Source organism: Populus trichocarpa, chromosome 5 (assembly GCF_000002775.5).
Source record: "Populus trichocarpa isolate Nisqually-1 chromosome 5, P.trichocarpa_v4.1, whole genome shotgun sequence".
In the NCBI taxonomy this organism is placed as follows: domain Eukaryota; kingdom Viridiplantae; phylum Streptophyta; class Magnoliopsida; order Malpighiales; family Salicaceae; genus Populus; species Populus trichocarpa.
This window is the reverse complement of record NC_037289.2, coordinates 23,961,853-23,983,283: the sequence shown is the minus strand read 5'-3', so window position 1 is coordinate 23,983,283 and position 21,431 is coordinate 23,961,853. Positions and strand designations below refer to the sequence as shown.

At 33.5% G+C, this 21,431-nt stretch overlaps 4 protein-coding genes and 1 pseudogene across 19 annotated transcripts; 4 read left to right on the top strand and 1 right to left on the bottom strand.

Annotated features, from left to right (window-relative positions):
• Positions 1-2,667: 2,667 nt before the first annotated feature.
• Positions 2,668-5,741, top strand: LOC7493993 (uncharacterized). Of its 5 annotated transcripts, none has more exons than XM_024600531.2 (9): positions 2,668-2,836; positions 2,948-3,074; positions 3,469-3,549; positions 3,651-3,739; positions 3,841-3,915; positions 4,093-4,154; positions 4,233-4,292; positions 4,638-4,823; positions 5,297-5,741. In XM_024600531.2, the coding sequence occupies exons 2-9, from the start codon at positions 2,952-2,954 to the stop codon at positions 5,458-5,460; spliced, it is 840 nt and encodes a 279-aa protein (XP_024456299.1). In that variant the 5' UTR covers positions 2,668-2,836; positions 2,948-2,951; the 3' UTR covers positions 5,461-5,741. The 5 variants fall into 5 exon arrangements, with proteins under 5 accessions (XP_024456299.1, XP_024456302.1, XP_024456300.1 ...); XM_024600534.2 differs by having other exon boundaries at positions 2,669-2,836; positions 5,384-5,741; XM_024600532.2 differs by having other exon boundaries at positions 2,684-2,836; positions 2,952-3,074.
• A 997-nt stretch (positions 5,742-6,738) lies between these two features.
• On the top strand, positions 6,739-10,489 carry LOC18099691 (probable 26S proteasome non-ATPase regulatory subunit 3; annotated as a pseudogene).
• A 596-nt stretch (positions 10,490-11,085) lies between these two features.
• On the top strand, positions 11,086-12,783 carry LOC7493991 (expansin-A11). The gene is made up of 3 exons (XM_002307709.4): positions 11,086-11,641; positions 11,741-12,062; positions 12,154-12,783. The coding sequence occupies exons 1-3, from the start codon at positions 11,500-11,502 to the stop codon at positions 12,458-12,460; spliced, it is 771 nt and encodes a 256-aa protein (XP_002307745.1). The 5' UTR covers positions 11,086-11,499; the 3' UTR covers positions 12,461-12,783.
• A 2,601-nt stretch (positions 12,784-15,384) lies between these two features.
• On the top strand, positions 15,385-19,148 carry LOC127905289 (uncharacterized). 12 transcript variants are annotated; one of them, XR_008059154.1, is made up of 6 exons: positions 15,439-15,963; positions 16,044-16,845; positions 16,935-17,008; positions 17,516-17,734; positions 18,300-18,400; positions 18,504-19,148. XR_008059154.1 is itself a non-coding variant. In XM_052452706.1 (4 exons), exons 1-4 carry the CDS (start codon positions 15,863-15,865, stop codon positions 17,623-17,625), a joined length of 381 nt encoding a protein of 126 aa, XP_052308666.1. In that variant the 5' UTR covers positions 15,400-15,862; the 3' UTR covers positions 17,626-17,904. The 12 variants fall into 12 exon arrangements, 1 of the variants encoding a protein (XP_052308666.1); XR_008059147.1 differs by lacking the exon at positions 16,935-17,008 and having other exon boundaries at positions 15,394-15,963; positions 16,044-16,142; positions 16,775-16,845; positions 18,300-19,148; XR_008059151.1 differs by lacking the exons at positions 18,300-18,400; positions 18,504-19,148 and having other exon boundaries at positions 15,415-15,963; positions 16,044-16,626; positions 16,775-16,845; positions 17,516-17,904.
• On the bottom strand, positions 18,180-19,898 carry LOC7485614 (UPF0496 protein At1g20180). Its single transcript, XM_002306916.4, has 2 exons — positions 19,746-19,898; positions 18,180-19,525 (listed from the first exon to the last, which is right to left on the bottom strand). The coding sequence occupies exons 1-2, from the start codon at positions 19,792-19,794 to the stop codon at positions 18,393-18,395; spliced, it is 1,182 nt and encodes a 393-aa protein (XP_002306952.3). The 5' UTR covers positions 19,795-19,898; the 3' UTR covers positions 18,180-18,392.
• Positions 19,899-21,431: the final 1,533 nt, after the last annotated feature.

Sequence of the window (21,431 nt, the reverse complement as noted above, 5' to 3'; positions counted from 1 at the left end):
TTATTCTTGATTAATAAACAAATTGGTATAAAGATATTCATGTATTGAAAAAATAAATAATTAAATTAAAAAAATCAAAACTTCGAGTTTGTGTTTTTTTTTCTTAAAAAAATCCCGAAACTGGTATGTGATTAATTATGATAATACTCTGTTTATGATTAATCTAAGGTCCTGTTTGTTTGTTGTAAAGTAGTTTCATTCTGAAAAGTGAATTCCGGGAAAGTGAATTACTTTCTTATGTCTGGTAGTGTAATGAAAAATAAGTTGAAAAACAGTTTTCAGTGTTTGGTTATGTCATGGAAAATGAGCTGAAAAATAACTTATTAATATTTTATTTTTCTCAAGTTTATTAAAATAACAAGGAACAAACTTACAAGTTAAATAGTTGAATGAGAATGAAATTGAAAAAAATATAATTTCATAAATTATCTAAAATAAAATAAATAATAATCAAAATAATAGAGATCAAATCTAAAAAATTAAAAAAAAATGAAAGATGAATAAATTAAAATAATAATAATCAACATTTCATGAATTATTTCAAATAAAATAAGTAACAATCAAAAGAATGAGGATCAAATTTGATAGATAAAAAATTTCAATAAAAAAATGATAAGGAAAAAACAAAATGCAATTATAAAAATAAGGACTAAAGTTAATATAAAAATTAAATTTTAAGAGATGAAATTGAAAAATAAATATTCAAAACAAAATATATATAGCAATCAAAAGTTTAAGGATCAAATTTGATATAATTAGCAAATAATGACATTTCTAAATTTTTCACAACTTCCGGAAAAGTGTTTTTCCGCCCAAATTTTTCAGGAAAACACTTTCCTGAAAATCAAGCCAAATTTTTCTTTGACTGGAAAGTGTTTTCTGTTGACCAACTTTTCTAATGGCTGGCAAACAAACACATGAAAGTTTGGAAAGTGATTTCTCAGAAACCACTTTTCGGAAAACAAACACAGCTAAAAAGGAAAACACTCTCTTGAAAACCAAGCTAAATTTTTCTTTAACTGAAAAGTATTTTCTATTGACCGAAAAATATTTTTCGTTGACTAACTTTTCTAATAACAAATAAATATAAAAAAAATTAATAATTTTTTTTTAAAAAACATTACATTTCAGAAAACAAACATAGTGTAAAGTGGATTAGAATGGCTGCTTCTTGCGACATGACGTGATAAAGGTTTTCAGAGACATCTTGGGACTCAAGTTGTTTCACAGTATCGAACAACCGGGTGTCTTTTTTCCTTTTTTGCAGTCACTGTCTTGTCTGCCAAGGATGAAGTAAAAACTCAAAGCAAAATATCCAATAGATAATAAACTTAAACTTATTATTATCAAACAAGTCTCAAAAGTCAAATCTTTTGTTTTCATTAATTTTTCTCAAAGGGTGATTAACACTGGACAACATCACCTTTTTATCCTTCCTTTTTTTTTTTGAATACTCTCATCTAAGATGTTAAAATAACTCATAGGATGACATGTTAGAGATACTTAATTTTTTATTAAACGATCAATATCTATCATTTAATTTTAAAATTATAATTATCTTATTAAATATGTGTTTGGTAATGTGGTGCATAATATTTTTTTAATTAAAAAATCATCAAAATAATATTTATTTTATTTTTCATACTACCACATCAAAATCATAAAAAAAATCTAAATTAAATGTTTTTTTTTGATGAAATGCAAGGTAGAACACAAAACAAACACCCCTAATGATAAGATTCACATTTTAATTTGAAACTTTTTACCCATAATGTATACCGTGTTAATTAGTAAGCAAAACCTGGTAAATAAATTTAGCACTCTTAACATTGTCCAAAATCCTAAAATGATATGGAAGACAATCATTTAAAACTCACTTAAAACTTTAATATTTTTCTGTTCATCTAGCAAAAAAAAAAAAAAAAAACTATCCTTTAATATCGATTCTGAGGTTTATGATTGATGGAGGATATAATTGATAAAATCAAAAGATTTTGGATTTGATTAATATCGAGGTAGTATATTAAATACAAAACCTTTTCTCGTAACAATAATAATATGGCGATAAGAATATGTTTATTTTTGAGGTAGTTTTTGTAGTAGTGGTTTTAAAAAAATAAATTTAAAAAAAGTATGGCTAGTTGGATTTAAATACGTGTTTGGTAAAAATTATGGTTGAGATTTATTTGTAGCAAAAAATATATATAAAATGTTTGGTAGGTGTGTGGTTGTGGTTGCTTTTCAAAGTGCTTTTTACTTTGAAATGCATTAAAATAATATATTTTTATTTTTTAAAAAATATTTTTGATATCAGCGCATCAAAATGATCTAAAATTCTAAAAAATATTAATTTGAAGTAAAGAAAAAAATAAAAAATTATTAAATTTTTTCAAAAACGCTTTTGAAACGCAAAAATAAACAGTATTTTACGAAACGTGGTTAAAAAAACATGTAAAAACTGCTTCACAAAAATTACATTTCAAACTCAATTTTTTAATGAATCCCACAGTATAAAACACATTTTTTACAGTTACTATACACCTTGTTATGTTTTTTAAACCGCAAATATAAAAACAGTTGCAAAAGAAATGCACCCAAATGCATTTAAAACGTGGCAGTCTACAAAATAAATCAAAAGCCTTACAGTGACGAGTCGGGTTTAAAAACCGGTTCAAACCGGAAATAAAAGAGAGTTGGTTAGGGCAGTTTAGAAAGAGTGTTTGTGTATAAAGCACGATAAGCCCCAGCTAGCGGTTTAGGGCGCAAAAGAAGAAACGAAGCCGTAGAAGAGGGCTCCTCCTTGTCCGAGCAAACTTATCTCTATTTTCCTTTCAAGGTAACTCTCAGATCCACCTCAACAACCCTAACTGCCATTTTTCCTTCAAAAACCTAATTATCTTGTTTTTATACTTTTGAACTTGATTTTTTCGTTTTGGCGGCGGTGAAGAAAGATGGATCGGTACCAGAGAGTGGAGAAGCCGAGAGCAGATACACCAATTGACGAGAACGAGATTCGAATTACTAGTCAAGGAAGGATGCGTAGCTATATCTCTTATGCCATGAGTCTGCTTCAAGTACTTCTCTTCTCTTCTCTCGCTCTGTTTTTTGTTTCAGTTTCAATTTCTTGCCTCCTTTTTTTGGCTTTGTATTGAACGCTATTTGGATCTGAACTGTTGTGTTTTGATAAAATTTGAATTTCTGTAAGTTTATGGTAGCTTTAATTTTAATTCTGGGCAAAAATTTGAATTTCTTGAAGTTTCTGGTAGCTTTATAATTCTCTTATTCCAAGAATATATATGTGTTATTTTTGTTGTGATGTTTTTTCGTGCCTGTTAATTAATAAGGTCATGTGCGGCTAGGGTTGCTAGCCAGGTGGATTGCTAGGTCATTTTATTCAATAAAAGCGTTGTGCTTATCTTTATTTACTCATTTTTTGTTGTTTTTGCTAATGTTTGTGTTTAATTATAGGAAAAGGGCTCAAATGAAATTGTATTCAAGGCGATGGGAAGAGCCATCAACAAGACCGTGACCATCGTGGAGTTAATTAAGGTCTTTCCAGTAACTGCGGAACTATTAATGGATCGGTCTGTTACTCTAGTCAGTTGTGTTTGATTGTGGGTGGTAATGCTCTGTTTCTTGTTGTGATGCAGAGAAGAATTGTTGGTCTCCATCAAATCACGTTGATTGGATCCACGGACATAACAGATACATGGGAACCTCTTGAGGAAGGCCTCCTTCCGTAAGTAGAGTCTGAAGGAAATTCAGAATATCTGATGTTTTAATTTTCTTGGTTTCCATTACCGTAGCTCTGACCATGAATTTTTGTTTTTGTTATTGAAGATTGGAAACCACAAGGCATGTTTCAATGATCACAATAACCCTTTCCATGAAAGAACTGAATACATCTTCTGTTGGGTGAGTTTGTGCGCCTCTGTTGTTTCTCAATTATTAGATTTGTGATTTAAGCATTTTGATTTCTTGTAACTATGTGATAGCAATTGGTTATAATCACTTGAACCTTTTGTTATAGCAAGTGAGCATACTTGTAAGAAAAGATATTTCTAATGGCTTACAAATTTCTGCTCTCTTCAGGTATCAGCTCCCATTACTTGCCGAGCAGGTGAAGGCATTCACAGATTTTGAGTATGAAGGAGGTAAGAAATGTTCATTATTGTTATAATTTATTCAGTTGATCCTGTTTGCATCTGCTTAGAGTTATTTTTGTGTTGCAGATGGTTCACCTAGCGGCCGTGGTAGGGGACGGGGTGGTAGAGGAAGGGCAAGGAGTAGAGGTATGTCTTGACGGGTTTTGCCTCCATGCCTTTGCTATTTGCACAATTTCATTGGATATATTTGGTTGTATATATTTATTGCCAGAAATCAGCAAGTGGTTATGTGCTAAATGTTCGTTCACTTTTTGCTGTATTTGCCTGCCTTTTGTTTCTGTGTACTTATTTAATGTACTGTGATGCTTGATGGTGATGATTTGGCCATGTTAGGCTGTTATGAGATGCTTTTTAGTAAAAATAGCAAGGACTTTTTAAGTCTCGATACATGAGTTGGTGAGATACAAGGTTCTTATACTGTGGCTGTTGATTCCAATATTGCATGGCATGACAAGCCATTCTTTTGTGCAGGGAATGGATTTGTGTTTGCTGAGCATGAGGATGGGGGTTGGGATCGCAACCGGGGCTTTCCCAGGGGCAGGGGTCGAGGCAGAGGGCGTGGATTCCGTGGCCGTGGAAGGGGAGGATTTAATGCACCTCATGGTGATACACAACAAGATGGCGGTTATAATTATGACGCTCCTCCACAAGGCCGTGGTATTTTTCCTCGACATTTTTTTCTTGCTGTTCATGATCAATATGGCTATCCGTCTGAGTTCATATTTTATCACAAAAAAGAATCCTAGTTTGATGCTTTTTTTAGGTTCTTCACCTGGATGTCCTCTAGTTGAGTCTGCATACATTTGCTTACTCTTGACATCTCATTGTTTACTGTGACAACCATGAACTTTCCAACTCTACTTTGAGCAGAAAGGTTCCTTGAAAAACAGTGCACGTTCTTGAAACACAAGGGCAATAAAAGGTTTGGATTGGATAAACAGCTATTAATGTAAATGTGCAATAAAAAACATTGCACATAAGAATACATTTCTTAGACTATCAAATCGTCCATGTAATGAAGTCAACTCCCGGTTATATGTAATTTATTGTTTTGCATTTCAACTTCACCCATCTTTTAGATCTGCTTGCATGAGGTTGGTGCTGATGTGTTTTGTGACGGGTTTTTTCAGGAGTCTCACCATGGATTTGTGCCAGCACCAATTCAAAATGCCTTTTTGTCTTTCATGGTGCACTAACTTGTTGCGTATTGATTGCAGGTCGTGGCCGTGGGAGGGGGAATCGTGGGAGGGGCCGAGGATTTAGATCTAATGGGCCGATCCCTGCAGCCGCGTAAGATGCTCATTTTTGGCTTTGTTTAGAATCGAGTGCAGATGTTAGTGTTTGTTGCCTTCTTTATCATCTTTTTATCCCTTTTCATTTTGGTTTTTTTATTGTACCCAAGTTGTAGTAGTAGTAGTTTTAACTTTAGGACGTTCATGTGTAACCACCATAGATTAATCCTTTTAGTTTGAAACCACTGCGCCTCTTGGGGCTATTATTTTTTTGTGGTGGCTGTAGTTTGGGGTGCTTGATCAGTTGTAATCTTCTTAATTTCTACCTAGCAGTGTTCTTTAATTTTTTCCATCTCTCTTACTCGATGGATTGCTGCATGCTTTATAAATAGATGCTCAAATGCTCGCTCCATGGCTGCGGTTTACATGGGACGTGCATCGACGACTTTTAAAAGATGGCTGTGCTTTTTAGATTTAACAGGGCAACGGGTCATTTTCCCTCCATAGCACTAGTGAATTATACTGTTAGTCACATCTCAGAAGCCTCTTCAATAGCTCATTTTGTGATACTTTTGAAAATGAAGCAGGAAACACTTCTTTTATGACCAGGCAGAGAAATTGAGGTTAAAGGCACTGCCATAAAATATGCGATTGGTGAAATATTTAGTTAATCCCTTTAGTTTAAGATAACCAATTTCCAGCCCCTGTATTTTAATAATTGCTGTAAACTTATCCCTCTGTTGTTTTTTCATGACAATTTAATTGTTTCTCTCTCTCTAAGATATCCTTCACTTCAAATCAAAATCACTTCTCACCCACCACTTGCAAAATAAAAAACTCAATTAAAAATAATAATTTATAAATTCAAAAATTAAATTTTGCTCAAGGGATTAATTTATGATTTTCAAAATGAAAAGAATTAACTCATAATAATAATCAAATTCTTTACATTTTATATAAATTCAAAATCAAATCATAAAAAAGGGACTGAATTATAATCTTCTCTTCTAGCATTCTTACAATTTAAAAACATAAATAAAATTACAATAATCATTTCTCATAAGTTTCTCATATTTATTTATTAGACCTTTTCTTTCATTATATTTTGGCTATTATCATTGCACATACTAGACTAGCTGGATCGAGATCCAATTCAAGTTCTGGATTATAGGTTAGGAGGTTGATACAGCTCAATCCAAGCTTCAATTTTTTATTTTAAAAAATATGCTAGTATGAAAATACCATTATTCAATTCACTAATGGGCTTATGGGCCCGTTAAGATAACAATAGAACAAAACGAAAAACGAAAAAAAAAGAAAAAAAGAAGAAGAGAGAAACTTGGATGAAAAGAAACGTGAAACAGTCGCCAAATCCCAAACATCAATTAAAACGAGCTCCAAACCCTGCCAGAGCTACCTCTCCCCAGCTCCACTACTATGCTGGCTAAGATTTTCAGCCACTACCTTACTCCATTTCTCTTATCAAAGCAGAACCCTAATTTCACCATTTCCTGACAAAAAAATCATTTTCGACACTGAATTTTTTAGCAGCAATGCCTGAAGAAGCTGAGATAGTTAACAATCGTAGCAATGTCCCCGACATTTCTTCTTTTGTCGCATAATTCCTTTCCAACTTTATCAGTTGGTAACTCTCGAAATCACATCAATTAATCTGATCACAAGCTTCTTCTTTTATGTATTTTGTTGCACATTACGTTTTTATAAGCTCTGTTCTGCTTCTTTTTTTTTTCGTGTGTGTGTCTAGGCTCTGAGCTGTTCGACATGTGCATGGCTTGAGGAAGAAGCTGACAGATGATTTAATCCTAGAAGTTCTGGATTTTCTTCTTTCGAAGACTTCTGCTGATCCTAGAAGTTCTGGATTTTCTTCTTTCGAAGACTTCTGCTGCGAAAGCTCGACTATCTGCATTCCTTGCTTATCAGGCAAACTTTCAGAATCTGGAAAATGACTCTAATATTTTTGTTTTTAATTATTTAATTACTTAGGGTTTGGCTTTTAACTTAATAGACATTGAAATAATGTAATTTTCATACTTAATCTGGGGTCAGGATAAAATCGATAATTTGTTTTTTGGTTATTAAATTATTGTTGTTAATATTGGTTGTAGGAAGACGAGGAAGATGATTCTGCAACATCTTCTCATCCAATTTGTGGGGGGGGATTTTTGCCAGAGATCTTGTTATTCTGTTACTTTCTTGTGCTGATATTTCTGGTTGAACAGAGAAGATATGAAGAGGTTATATTAGCTTTGCATGATGTTTCTCTGGCCATTGCCTCTGTTCCAGTAGTTTAATGTAAATGTTCTGTGTGTGTTGTATTCTTCTCAGGCTAAAACTTGTTCCATGGATGGCCTTAATCAACTGATGGATATAAACGTAGTAGAGCCTGTAACTATTGGTGCTATAGCAACTAGGTTGTACTTCTATTACTCATGTACCCATGAGGTCTCGGGTGATCTTGCTGAAATTCGTCGGTAAGAAAACGTTTATGTTGATGTTTCTTGATTTGTCTATCTCTGAACTTGTAAGAGAAAGTTATTGGCATGGTTGGAAACTGTAATTTTGTGTTGAACCAATGCATTCATGGTAAGATGGAAGAATCAGGTAATTGCAGGGCTTGCTTTGTTCTCAAATATGATCAGATTGTTTTCTAACTTTAGTGCTGTAATTTTATTTTCAGTGCCCTCTTTGGCTTGCATAAAGTTGCCATTTTGAACCATGATGAGCTGGGACAGGTTTGTTACTAGTCGACCTGAATTGTTTGGAAATTCAGTAGCTCATATGTGATACAATGACAATGATGCAGGAAACACTAATCAATATGTTGCTGCGTAATTACCTGCATTACAACCTATATGACCAGGCAGAGAAATTGAGGTCAAAGGCATCTGTTTGTATTTTTGCTGGTGGCAATCAATAACAAGAAGAAACGTTATTCATAAAAAAAAAAAAACATGTTGTATATATCTGTTTATCCAATTAATTTCTGAGTTAAAACCTGCTCTTTGTAGCTTTGCCGATACTTGTTTTGTCTTGGAAAGATTCGGACAATTAGACTGGAATATTCTGATGCAAAAGAAAGATTTGTGTAAGCTGCTCAGATAGCTCCTGTTGCAGCTCGTAGCTTTCGAATTCAATGTAACAAGTGGGCTGTCCTCGTTCGTTTACTGTTGGGAGAAATACCTGAGAGGACAATCTTTACTCAGTGGAATGCAGGGGGCTTTGAGGCCATATTTCGAGCTTACAAATGTGAGTGACTTCCCTTTAAGTGGTTTAGTTGACATGACTTCCCTATAAATGGATAGAAATGGGCATGCTCATTTCTATCCATTTATCTGAACAATAACGACTATCTGATTAAACTGTCAGGCTGTACGAATAGGTGACCCGGAGCTGTTTAGTGATGTCACAGAAAAGTTTGCTGGCATTTTCTTATCAGACAGAACAAACAATGTGATTGTTTGACTGCGACATGGTTTCATAAGGATAGGACTGCGCAATATCAGCATCTGCTATTCCAGCATCTCACTTGATGATGTTGCTGATAAATTGAGGATGCATTCCACAAACCATGTTGAAGATGTTGAAAACATAGTAGCTAAGGCCATTAGCGATGGAGCAAATGAAGCTAAAATCGATCATGCAAATGGGTGGTTAACATTGAAGGAGACCGGAGACATTTACTCTACAGCCGAGCCACAGGCTGCCTTCAGCTCTAGGATTGCTTTCTGTCTTAACTTGCACAATGAGGCTGCCCGGGCCCCACTTTCTATGGAAACCAGCAAGTCAAATACTTATGGAGCACAACTTGCCCTATTAGCAGAGGAAAATGGTAAGTATCTTTAGAACCATGCTTCATTTTTCTCAGTTTCTGCCCTTTGTTGCCCCAGTTTCTATACTCTCTTTATTAAGCAGATAAATTTGTTTCAGTATCATAAGAACAGAACCTGCATTTCCATGATGGAATCAGTATGTTACTTTGATTGGATATGGCAAACAGACTATAGCCTCAGCTAATATGATCAACATCTCTTAACGTGACTTTATTCACGTTAATGTTGCGGGCCGATCCCAGATTCTTATTTACTGTATGTAATTTGCTGCATTTATAACTGGAATTAGCTGCATTGGTGGATATTTGTATCACACTGAGAACACTAATATGCTCCATTACTTATCCAAGCTTTGGCAACATAAACAACTGAGTGGAGTCGTTTCCTGCCCAGTCCAGGCAAACCTTCTATTACAAGGGTTAGATTTGAACTTGAAATCCCCTCGAAAGAAGTAAGGCACAAGCTCTCAATTTGCCCCTCGAAAGACAAATCGAATGTATGGATATATACTCTACAACTAAGCCTGACCTGTCATATGAATCCACCTTAAAGAACCGAGGATGGTAGATATGTCCAGGAAGACCAAGGTACTTTGGTCATATCTCTGATTTTTAGTGACCACATCCCTTATCTTATTGGGGGATAAAATCATATCTTCGAAATTTCTCGTTTTGTGGAAATTCCATAAGCTAGAATGCTGCTTCAACCTTGTAATAACTAAAACTACCTGTGACTTTTGATCCTGTTAAAACAATAGATCTCGGAATATATTAATACTTATCCAAGTGTTTCATCATATCAAGAATTTAGAACTAAGGACAGAAACGAATAACGAAGAGACTACAAAAAAATTATACTCGTAAATGAATATATTTATTCAGAAAACAAGAATCTCCTCCGTTCAAATAGCTAATCTCATGTGGATGATGTGATTCCAATCATTTTTGCCATAAAACAAAGAAACTCCTAGCAAGTCTATGTTTTGTTTCTGACTTTTATTATCATATCAGATCAACTACCTGTAAATGTGCTTGTTGATTGGCTCAACTTGGTGCAGTTCATACTTGTATATGATTCCAATTATTTTCCCTTGTTTTTTTCCCCTCCCATTCCCACCAACCTACTCATTGCCAATCAAGCTCGTGGATTAGACTGTCAAATCATGGTTTTGCTTTGACTGTGTAAACATGGCATAGGCAAGTTCAATGGAATGGCAGATGGGCATATGCCGTGTTGTTAAACTTGGGGATCAACTCAAGACCTAGTACGAAATAGGTTTCAAGAAAATTAGGTAGAGTTGACCTTGTTAAATTTAAATAACCTGATGAGTTAACTTTCAATCCAATCAAACCCAATTTGATTTTAATTTTATTGATGTTGGTCAAACCTCAAGGAAAATATTGACTGTAGAGAATATTATTTATTATTTTTATTTAAATCATTTGGTGAAAAATCATTCTCCTCGGATTTTTTAGAAAACATTCCGAGGAGAATCTGTCAAGGTCAACATTATTCAATAAGGGTAAAGGGATCAAAAAACTCTCTGCAGCTGCTCTCGAGTTTCTTCACAATAGGCCCTTCCTGCTTACAATAACCTAAGCCAAGCGAAATAATAGTATAATTTCTAGGCCCTCCATGGACATGGGTGCATTACTTTTTATCAATAAAATCCAATAAACAGTAAAAAACAAAACCAAGATGGTTTTGCGGAACCCTAAATCTTGTATCAACATATCTTAACAGGAGATACATTTAACAACCCATCACCTTCCATGTGCACAAGACACATGATACATGTCATTGTATCGTACGGGCCAGAGCATCGCCATGTGAGGCAATATGATACGATCTTACAAAAATAAATATGTTGTCACATAAAACCACTGAAGATGTGATTCTATGTCTTCAAATACCAACAACTTACCTATTAAAAGAAACCCATAAAACAACAATTTGGCTAGTGTTTTCGAATGCTTCACGGCTCTTCTGCTGGGTGAGTGCATGTGGACATGCAATGAGAGAGTACGAGAACGTGGGAATAATTGAATGAGGTTCAGAATTCTGCAGTCTTTCAGAGGTCACATGTGAGGTTGTTGCATGAAGGAAGTCTGCCTCTGGTCCCTTATTTATAGAGGCAGTTCTTCGACTTGGAAATGCCAATAAATATAAATACACTAGCTACCAGCCTACCACCAATCCTCACTCTCTATTCTCTTGTCATTGTTTCAGTAATATTCATATTTTCAAGAGATGGGGAAATTTCTTTTGACATTTGCAATCTTGCTTCAGTTCTGCTCTTATTTGGCTATCAATGTTAATGCGTTTGCTCCATCTGGGTGGAGGAAAGGTCATGCTACATTTTATGGAGGCAGTGACGCCTCAGGAACTATGGGTATGTAATGTAACTACACTCCTTGCATCTTTTCTTGTCTTCATTTTTTGGAAACATCACAGCTAATAGCGTTTCATTTCTTTAAAATCTGGGCTACAGGAGGGGCTTGTGGATATGGAAACTTGTATTCTACTGGTTATGGGACCAGGACCGCTGCTTTAAGCACTGCTTTATTCAATGATGGAGCTTCATGTGGGGAATGTTACAGAATAATGTGTGATTTTCAAACAGACCCCAGATGGTGCATTAAAGGCAAGTCTGTGACCATTACTGCAACAAATTTCTGCCCCCCTAATTATGCTCTTCCAAACAACAATGGAGGCTGGTGCAACCCTCCTCTCCAGCACTTTGATATGGCTCAGCCTGCTTGGGAAAAGATTGGTATTTATAGAGGAGGAATCGTGCCTGTTTTGTTTCAAAGGTATAGTACTAATCACATGCACTGACCATTCTGTCACAAGTTCTTTCTTTTTTCGTAATCTAATATTGTATCATATGGGATAATGATGCAGGGTTCCTTGCAAGAAGCATGGAGGAGTCAGATTCACCATTAATGGAAGAAACTACTTCGAGCTTGTCTTGATTAGCAATGTGGCTGGAGCTGGATCCATTCAATCTGTGTCCATTAAAGGCTCAAAAACAGGCTGGATGGCAATGTCAAGAAATTGGGGAGCTAACTGGCAATCTAATGCTTATCTCAATGGCCAGTCTTTGTCCTTTAAAATCACAAATACTGATGGACAGACCCGATTCTTCACGGACATTGCTCCAGCAAATTGGGGATTTGGCCAGACTTTCTCTAGTTCAGTACAGTTCTAAATTAATTATCAGCAGCCTTAGAGTTCAGGGTCTCAATTGGCCGAGGCGTGCTTATAATTTTACTAGAGCAGCCCGCCACAATTATTTTTCTGATGATGGCTGGGACAATAAGGTTCTGGCTCTGGATTATGATTTGAAGAGGGAGGGTGAAGAAAAGGAACCCATGGACTCAAGGCTAGCTGCTACTGAGCTGTTGTGCTTTAGTGATCACGGATTTGCAGAGGAGTTGTATTTTTGTATTTAGTATATAGTTATTGCAACTTAATATGAAGCGCAATCAATTTGCAGCTTAATAATATAAATAATATTTTTGTTTTGGTTAACTTAAGCTTGTAAGATTATATTTATCAACACACGATTGATTTAAAAAAAACCCGAGTTATTGAATTAACCTATCAGTTATTTAAGTCGATAAAATCCGTTATTTCTTGAATTTTTTTTTTTTGAAGATGATGCAATTAAATTTGGATTAGGTTTAGTTAAATTTATCAAAGTTAATAAACACTTGATTGAGTCAACTCTTATCAAATTAATATTTTTTTAATTCAATTTAAAACCTAACTCAAGTTATACTTTAAATGATTTTTCAAAGAAATCTGTCAGAGCTAGTGTAATTACTATTTTCATAGAACATTTTTTTCTTTCCAATTCCTATAATAACATGAATCTATGATATAGTTACGTCGATTCACCAATAGTTTGATCACACTTTTTTGAACGTGTGCTTGGTATGCTTGAAACTAAGACAAATTGAAAAGCATTGCACCAATGTTGCTCCCAAACTGATACGGCGGAAATCAAAGATAATAATAAATAAAGAACACAATTTTTTTATAAGCAAAAAAGACTGTGAATATGAAGTTTAAATTCACAAGTTTTTTTTTTAAAAAAAATAATAATGCAGTGAAGATTTACAAAGTTTTAAACATGACATAAACCCCACCTCAACCACAAAATAAAAAATCCAAAATCTAAAATCATAAAGAAAAGGAAAATTCAAGATAAGCCGGAAATTCACAAGTAACAAGGAAAGTCATAAAAATTATCAAAACTAAAATCCTTAGACGAGATTTTTGATATTTAAAAAAATGACTTTCAAAAACGACTATAAAGATTTAAGCACGATTTAATAGTCAGATCAAAATTATGATATTTTTGAGCCATTATTCTTATTTGGTGTGATCAGATCTCCTTTTAAGCCTAAACCTATTGGTTGGTTGTCAGAACTTCCAAAATATAATTATAACTTTACTATCACAAATAAAATAATTTCATGGTTTGATCGTGAAGACTAGGTTGAACCCAAGAGAAATTTTGTTTAATCTTCCTACAAGATATCAGAATAAAAAAGGACATGGGTGATTTGAATAAAAAATTAAAGAAACACAATTATGAAAATAAAAATGATAAATCGATATGTCAATAATTTAATTCAAGGGTCTAGACATTCATTCCTATAAACTTGTTGATCATCGAAGTAAAACAAATATTATTTCAATTCAAGCAAATAAATTCAACATCTCTTAAAGTTAAAGGGAATTGAGGAGATTATGAGTAAATTAATTAGACAAAACTTTCCAATCAATTTCTTATCATTAAACGAATTTAATATTGAAAAGCAATTTTCATTCACTAGGCAATAGCCTTAGGAGCAAAATCTGTAAAATTTATTATAAGCAACCGTTAAAAAACTTTAGCAATTTAACTTAGCTTATTCCTCCCTAATAAATTAAAGTGATAGTTGCACCAATTAAATTAATTCATTTGCTTTTTATTCTAGTCTCTAATAATAATTACGAATTGAAAGAAACTAGAAAATATATATACTATCTCAAAACAATTCAATAAGCATGATCAGAAATCAATGACATAATTATGAAATAAGGATAAATAAGTATTTGAATATTAAAGAATTACAATGTCAACGTTACTTCTCATAACTTGATAGTGGAGATGATGTCTATTCCCTTTGAACTGAAATTGAGAATTAGTTGCTCATTATCTCTTAAAATTCCAACAGCAAAGATAATATGTTCCCTAAATTCCTATTGACCAAGAAAGTCCTACTCCTTTATGTTTTTCACCTCTTTTTTTTTTAATAGGCAACCTTCATGATAAGTTATTAAGGCTAAATATTATGAGGTTACATGTTGTAGAGAAAATTCATGCGATCTTATCGGATTTCTTCTTAAGATAAGACTCCTAAATTGTTAGTTTCCCATCAAATCATGAGATAAAACCCATCACCTAGCTTGCATCAGGATTTTCATCTTGAAAATAATTTTTTCTAACCTCAAACTCGCATAAATGTTATATCCCTGATTATGTAGATGAATTTAGGCTTTTAATTCTTCTAATTTTGATATCTGAAGCTTAAGATATGCTCGATTAAATATTTAGTGTGAAAGCAGAGAATCCTACTTGCAATAGGATTCTGGCTTAATTTTACAGGTTTGAATGGGGGTTCAAATAAAATCGGATTTCTATTTATAATACCTTCTTGAAAAACTTGATACGAGTATTGCAACTTAAATTATGCCTACGTTCACATTCTGAAACTCTAACTTGGTGAAATACATGTTACAGTAAGTAAGATTCGAAACATAAAATGCAAAATTTCTTATCTTTTAACGATTAATTCATAAAATCGTTTAGATATACCAAATTCATAAAATAACTCCCAATAAGCTCAAATAAACTCAATATATATTAAAAAGCATGATGTAAAAGAAATAAAATTATATATATTTTGTACTTATCATATGTTCGATGTTCAACTGGTCTATAAATATATTTATTAAACTATCCATATAATTTTTTTAAAATAAATTTTTATCTAGTCATGAGGTACATATACCTTATTGCTCAAATTCATTTAATATAGCAAGGCTCGCTACATCACGGACTAATGATCTGGTAACCCACAGAGCAATACGGTTAGGTTTCATCTGGGCCAATTAGAGAGTTTGAGGTAAATTCTCAAATATTAGCAGCCCACACATGAGGGAGTTTTAGGAAAATTCTCAAATATTAGCAACCCAATTTAAAACCAAGAACTAAAACAAGTTGACGAACAAAAGGACGGGTGTGTTTGGAATTATAAGTAGTCGAGATGGTTTAATGTGTTTATTTATTTAGAAATATATTAAAATATTTTTTTTTTTTTTAAAAAAATTATTTTTTATATTAACTATGAAAATATAATTTTTTTTTAATTTTAAATAAAAAAATTTCAAAATTTACGGTGGAAACACACCGGAAGACGAAGAAGAGTTGCATCAGCTGCTTTTACCTGACATTTGTGATCTTTCTATCACTCCTCCATCTTCTGTTCAAACCAATTTCGTCTCCTACTTCGTTCCAGGTTTCTGCTTTCTTTTTCTTTTTCTTTTTGCTTGATTGATGATGCTTAACAAAGCAAATACTGTTCTTAATTTGTTGAATTTTGGATCAGATTTTGTGAAGCTAGGACACGACCAGTACGTTTATAGACATGCCATTGGGTACTATTTTAACTCTTTTGTTAAAATATATGTGGGGTTTTGATTAATTGTTTATGTATTGTTTTTGTGATGAAAAAAAGGTTGTGTGTTTGGCTCCGACCCATGTGGCTTTTACGGACGCAGGAGGAATCACGGCTGTTGATTTCAATGTTGGAAAGTCTGATCGTAGTGGCATTAAGGTCACTGGAAAGCGAAAAAAAGCCCATTCTTTGTTGGTTTTAGCCTTTTTTATTGTATAACAATTAAGCAATTTTCCTTAGAATTGAGCAGGTGGTGTGAAGAAATTGGCAATAGCTAGACAATTAAAAGTTCTATGATTAGTAGCTTGGTTGGTTTCTTATAAGCTAGCTTTTGAGTTGGTGGGGATAATTGAATTTACATTACTAACATGGTTGCAAGCATCAAGCTTTGTATGTTAGGGCTTTCAGGACATTTTAGTTGCTTAGTGATCAAGGGTGGAAGTTCACCATCTAATTTGGCTTTATCTGAGTCATATACTGGAACAATCAGAGGATCAGTTTGAAAAATCAGTTGGATTCCACTTCTTTTAGTGGCATTGTTTCTTTTTGTGCACATTGGTTTTGTGGCTTTCATATCATCGGAAGCACAATTGGCCAGTTTAACATAACTGGACTATGAAATCTGAGCTGATTGCATTGAGAGGTAACTTTGACTGCTTCGGAGGGCAAGGATTTCTACAGATTAGTCAGATTTCTGTTTTGTAATGATGCATTTAGGATCAGGAGTTGATTTGTTTTCTTATGTTCTCATTTAGCCAACTTTTACTAACAATAGAGAGCATCTTTTGCAGAATGCACAACACTTTGAGTCTGACACTGCTCCGTGTAAAGTTTGCACCCAGAGCGATTCTTATATTGTCAGGTACAACTGTTTTTCAGTTTCACACCCCCTCCTCCCTTCGTTCCTTCTTTTTAATATTGGAGTTGAAATTTGTCATTGACTTCTGACAGATGTTGTGTTAAAGGCTCTCTGTTGGAAGTGAATGACAGACTAATCAAACATTCAAAATTTGCTGAACTCTTCAGTAAGTATTTCTTTTCCATGTTTACCAAATGTCAGATGCAAGTGTCTATGCGTGTTTGGTGCTTTTTAAAAATGTTTTTCTCTTGAAAATGCATCAAAATTTTTTTTTTTCAGATTTGTTTTTTATTTTTGATGTCAACACATCAAAATCATTGGAAAACACTAAAAAAAAACATCAATTTGATGATTTTTCAAGGCAAACATACTTTTGAAACACATCCAAATGCAATTGAAAACTCACTCCCAAACAAACACTACATAGGATCTCGTTATTGAATTAGTGATCAACGAGGACAATACTTTTAGGCAGTAATTTTCATATCAGCCTCTAAAATCTCCCATTCCGAAACATATCATCACCCCCTTGAGAAATTAACTTGCTGATTGGTGAGAATCAATTCTTGTCACTAATTAGATCTCATATCTTCTCTTTCATCTGATGGTTCCGTTTTTAGCATGTAATAGTGGTTTGGCAACCCACATTGATGATTTCATCTGTTGCTGGCAGACAGGGAAGGGTACATTGCCATTATCATGCCCAAGCCAGCAGATTGGCTGAAGGTCAAAGCTTCATTGTTGGGCCTTGAAGAATACAAGAAACTGAGAGAAAATAGCTGAGCTATTTGGGATGCTTGGAAAAGTTTTATAGACTTCGAGAATAACAAGGAATTCAAGCTTCATTTGGAATTCCTCCAGCCACCAATTCTTTGATGGGCCTCACCCCCAGGTTAATTTCCTAACCAATTAGGTGAATTGTAATACTTCTCCTTACTGTATCTAGTTCTTATCTTGTCATTTTTGTTTCTCGACAAATAGAACAAGAAACAGAACAGTATCAGATTATGGTTTTTGTGCTAATACGAGTAAGAATAGGTGAGTTAAATTTTTACCTTAAAATTCCCTTTGTGATACTAAATTTTTACTGCTTTTTTTTTTGCCATAGAACATGTTGTGTTGCAAGAGAGCTGTGCTTGCAAATTTTTTGATGATTACTCTTAATTTATGATATCAAAATATTCACTTCAGGAAAACCTGACAAAGATGGGATGCTTACTATGCAAAAAATTTCTGACCAGGGAAGAAAGCTAAATATATGCATAAACATTACAGTCAATGCTGGGTAGAGGGACTGTATATTAATAGTATATCTTGTCAATATAAACTGCTGGAAGTTGGGTAATATGCAGGGAGACTATAATTAATGAATGGTAATCTGGACATATACAGGGTTGAAGTTAACATTAGAAGTGATAAATAAATCATGGGTTAATTGGATGTGCCTTGTAATCTAGGTAAGCTCAGCGTAGGGAGAAGCAATTTCTATCTGGAGCCTGTATTGTAACACCAAAGATCACCTCCTACCACTATCTCTCCAAATATTTTCATCATCCTTGTAAGATCTTTTGTTGATGATCATCAGCTCTACTATTCTCGGGTGCAGCCATTATCTCGTCCATAACAAGCCTTCTGGATCTATTTATGGTATGAAAACACAGGTAGATGTGTTGCTCGAGTTCTTCTAGCTGCTCCAGATAGCACAAGTCGTGAGTGTGAAATTCTTTCACGACCTCTTTCAACAGTTCAGGTTTTTTATTCCTTACACACATATCAGCAAGAGCTTTACGGCGTTCTACCTCATCGAATAACCTCCTCACGAGTCTACTCATGGTATCAAAATCTTTGATCAATATGTAAGTTCCTTTGGCTGCAAGATCTAGTTGTGCACCAAGTCTTTTTTCAAGCAAGCTTGTCTCAAGCCCCCGATGAACCAACTTGATTTGCTTTCTGAATACATACAACGAGCAACCCATTATTCCTGGTGCAGCCACAATGCCAACTATGCCATGGGTTGCAATTACAAGCAAGGCAATTAGAAGTGCAGTATGTGATATGACAAGACACCCTCCTGCAACCTTCATGCATATCCTTCTGAACTTTGCTTTCCTCATAATCTTTCTCTGTTCTGAATTCAATCCGTGGAGCAACACCAAGTTGTTATCATGAAAATCATTGAATTTTACAGTGGTAGAAAACATCGATAATGGATTTTCAAGCAATGCATACGCAGCAAGCTCTCTAAACATTGCGATGCAAATCTTATCTGAATAATCTGCAGAATCTTGCACCCTTTTGCTTAACTTGATTACCCTTCTAATTTTCTTATAATTAGCACGTGTTTGCTGGATGCATTGAAGAAGCAAACCGCAAATATGACATGCTTCTGATCTGGCTTCAAAGTAATCAATCAGAAAGTGATGAAACCTCAAGCTTTCTATCATCTCTCCCAGGGTCGCTTGCTGCTGTGGTTCAAACAAATAATCAGAGAGATGGGGATAGAAAGGAAGAGATGAGGACGGTGAGGTGACTTTGTCAACTCCATCAACGCGTGTTTTTCTTAGCTGGTCCTGAACCTTGCTCCACATTTCCACATAAGACTTCGTCCTGAAAGCTTCCTTGTATTCTTCATTAACGTTCAACTTGTTGCTTAAGCTGCTAGCTCGTTCCTTGGGAGATCCTCCTAAACCAGAAAAAAAACATCAATCACTCAAAAAAAGAAGAAAAGAAATAAGAACTCAAGTTCTTGATAGCACCATAAAAAAATTAACTAAATCAAAACTAGAAAGCTTATGAACACCTCCTAAAAAAACACTAGCATAATTTAAAGATTTTTCCAAAATATACATGGGATTTTGACAAGAACTCATGTTTGAGAAGGACAAGATGATGTTGAAACACACCTGCCCTTGAAAAGGTAGATTTTAACTTAGCCCACAAAAGCTTTGTCATGTTGATCAACTCTCTTCTCTTTTCGGTTTCTTGACATAGATTAAAGCATGTAGTTGCACATATATAGGCAGCAATTTGAGTTTGAAACAAAGAGATACGAGGGATAAAGAAAGTCCAGATGGCTGTAAATGGCAACGCCTCACACGATAACATCCCTCACACGTTATGTATATCTTACGTGTAATGCCTTGGGACAAAGCTTCTGTAAGCAGAAACAGTGTTGGCAATATAGGTTGTCTTCGAAATTTCTCATACGTTGTATGAATTATGATAATTAATTAACATGGAATAAATTGTGTATAATCATTATTATCGTTTCCCTTTTTCGTGGAACAAATTATGACTCAGTCTTAATTTTAAATGAAAATCATGTGCGATTTATCGTAATATCAACCGGATATCTATCAATTAACTTGAGGATGCTACGTGCTCTGGTGATTGCCGCCTACAAATTATCAAATAAACGCTGTTTTGAATATGAACGTTATACTGTTCTATATTTTTATTTTTACTCGAAATTTTCAGGGTGTTAGAGTAATTAAGATAAGGGATTTGGTATGTATTGCTGTAAATAATAATTTAATATAATTCGAGTTTTTTTTTTAATTAAAATTTTAATTTTTTTTCTAGCATTTATATAAAAAACTATAATCTAAACTAGTAACCAACTAGAAAGGATAGACGTATATAAGGTTTAATTGAGTAAGAGAAAAACCTTTATATCCCAGTATACAAGGCAATGCCCGTACTTTATTGCTTTTATTTTGTTTTTATTCTTCCTTCATTGTTTCGTTACCAACATATAGTTGTTAGATTTGGATTGGCTTGAGTTACTAAACCAATATGTCAATTATTTTTTTTATTATTAAAATGTATTTTTTATTTTATTTTTTATTAAAAAAACTCTTAAGTGTTGATATATTAATTTGGTCGAGTTTTATCAGGTTAATTATTCAGATAGTTAAAGAGTCAATGTATTTTTCATTTTCAACTTAAAACTTTATTTATTCAGATAGTAAGTTTTCAAGTCAGTTAAATTGGATTTAATAATTATTAATTTATTCTTTACAAGATAATGTTATTTGTCTTAAAATATTCGTCTACCAATTTATAGCAATTCCCTTTTACTTTTCCTTTCACTTTCTTTCGTTTGCTTAATTGCTTGGGATTTAAATTTGTAATTTCCAGCTACCGTCCAAAGTATTTGAAAAATCTTTTGATATACAATTAAATTTTTATATAAATTAATATCTTTTAAACATAAAAATTTATTAATTAATAAAGATATTATCTAAACTTTAAATTTAAGTTAGGATCGAACAAAATATTATTTAATTAATATTATTAATTTATTAACTATTAATTTATCAAGGTTATATATATATAATCTCTCGAACAAAAAACTTGATCATCTTTACTGTGGAGAATCTTGATTCTGTGCATATATATTTGTACCATCCAATAAGCATATGATCAAAGATCCAGCATGATTTTTTATACTTATTTTGGCCTCCGCGGTATCTTTAAGTAATGGTCACCGGTTTTTTGGTATCATTAAAATAAAGGTATGTAAAATTATATTTTATATATAGTTTTTTGATTGATTAATATATTAATGTTAAAAATAAATTTTAAAA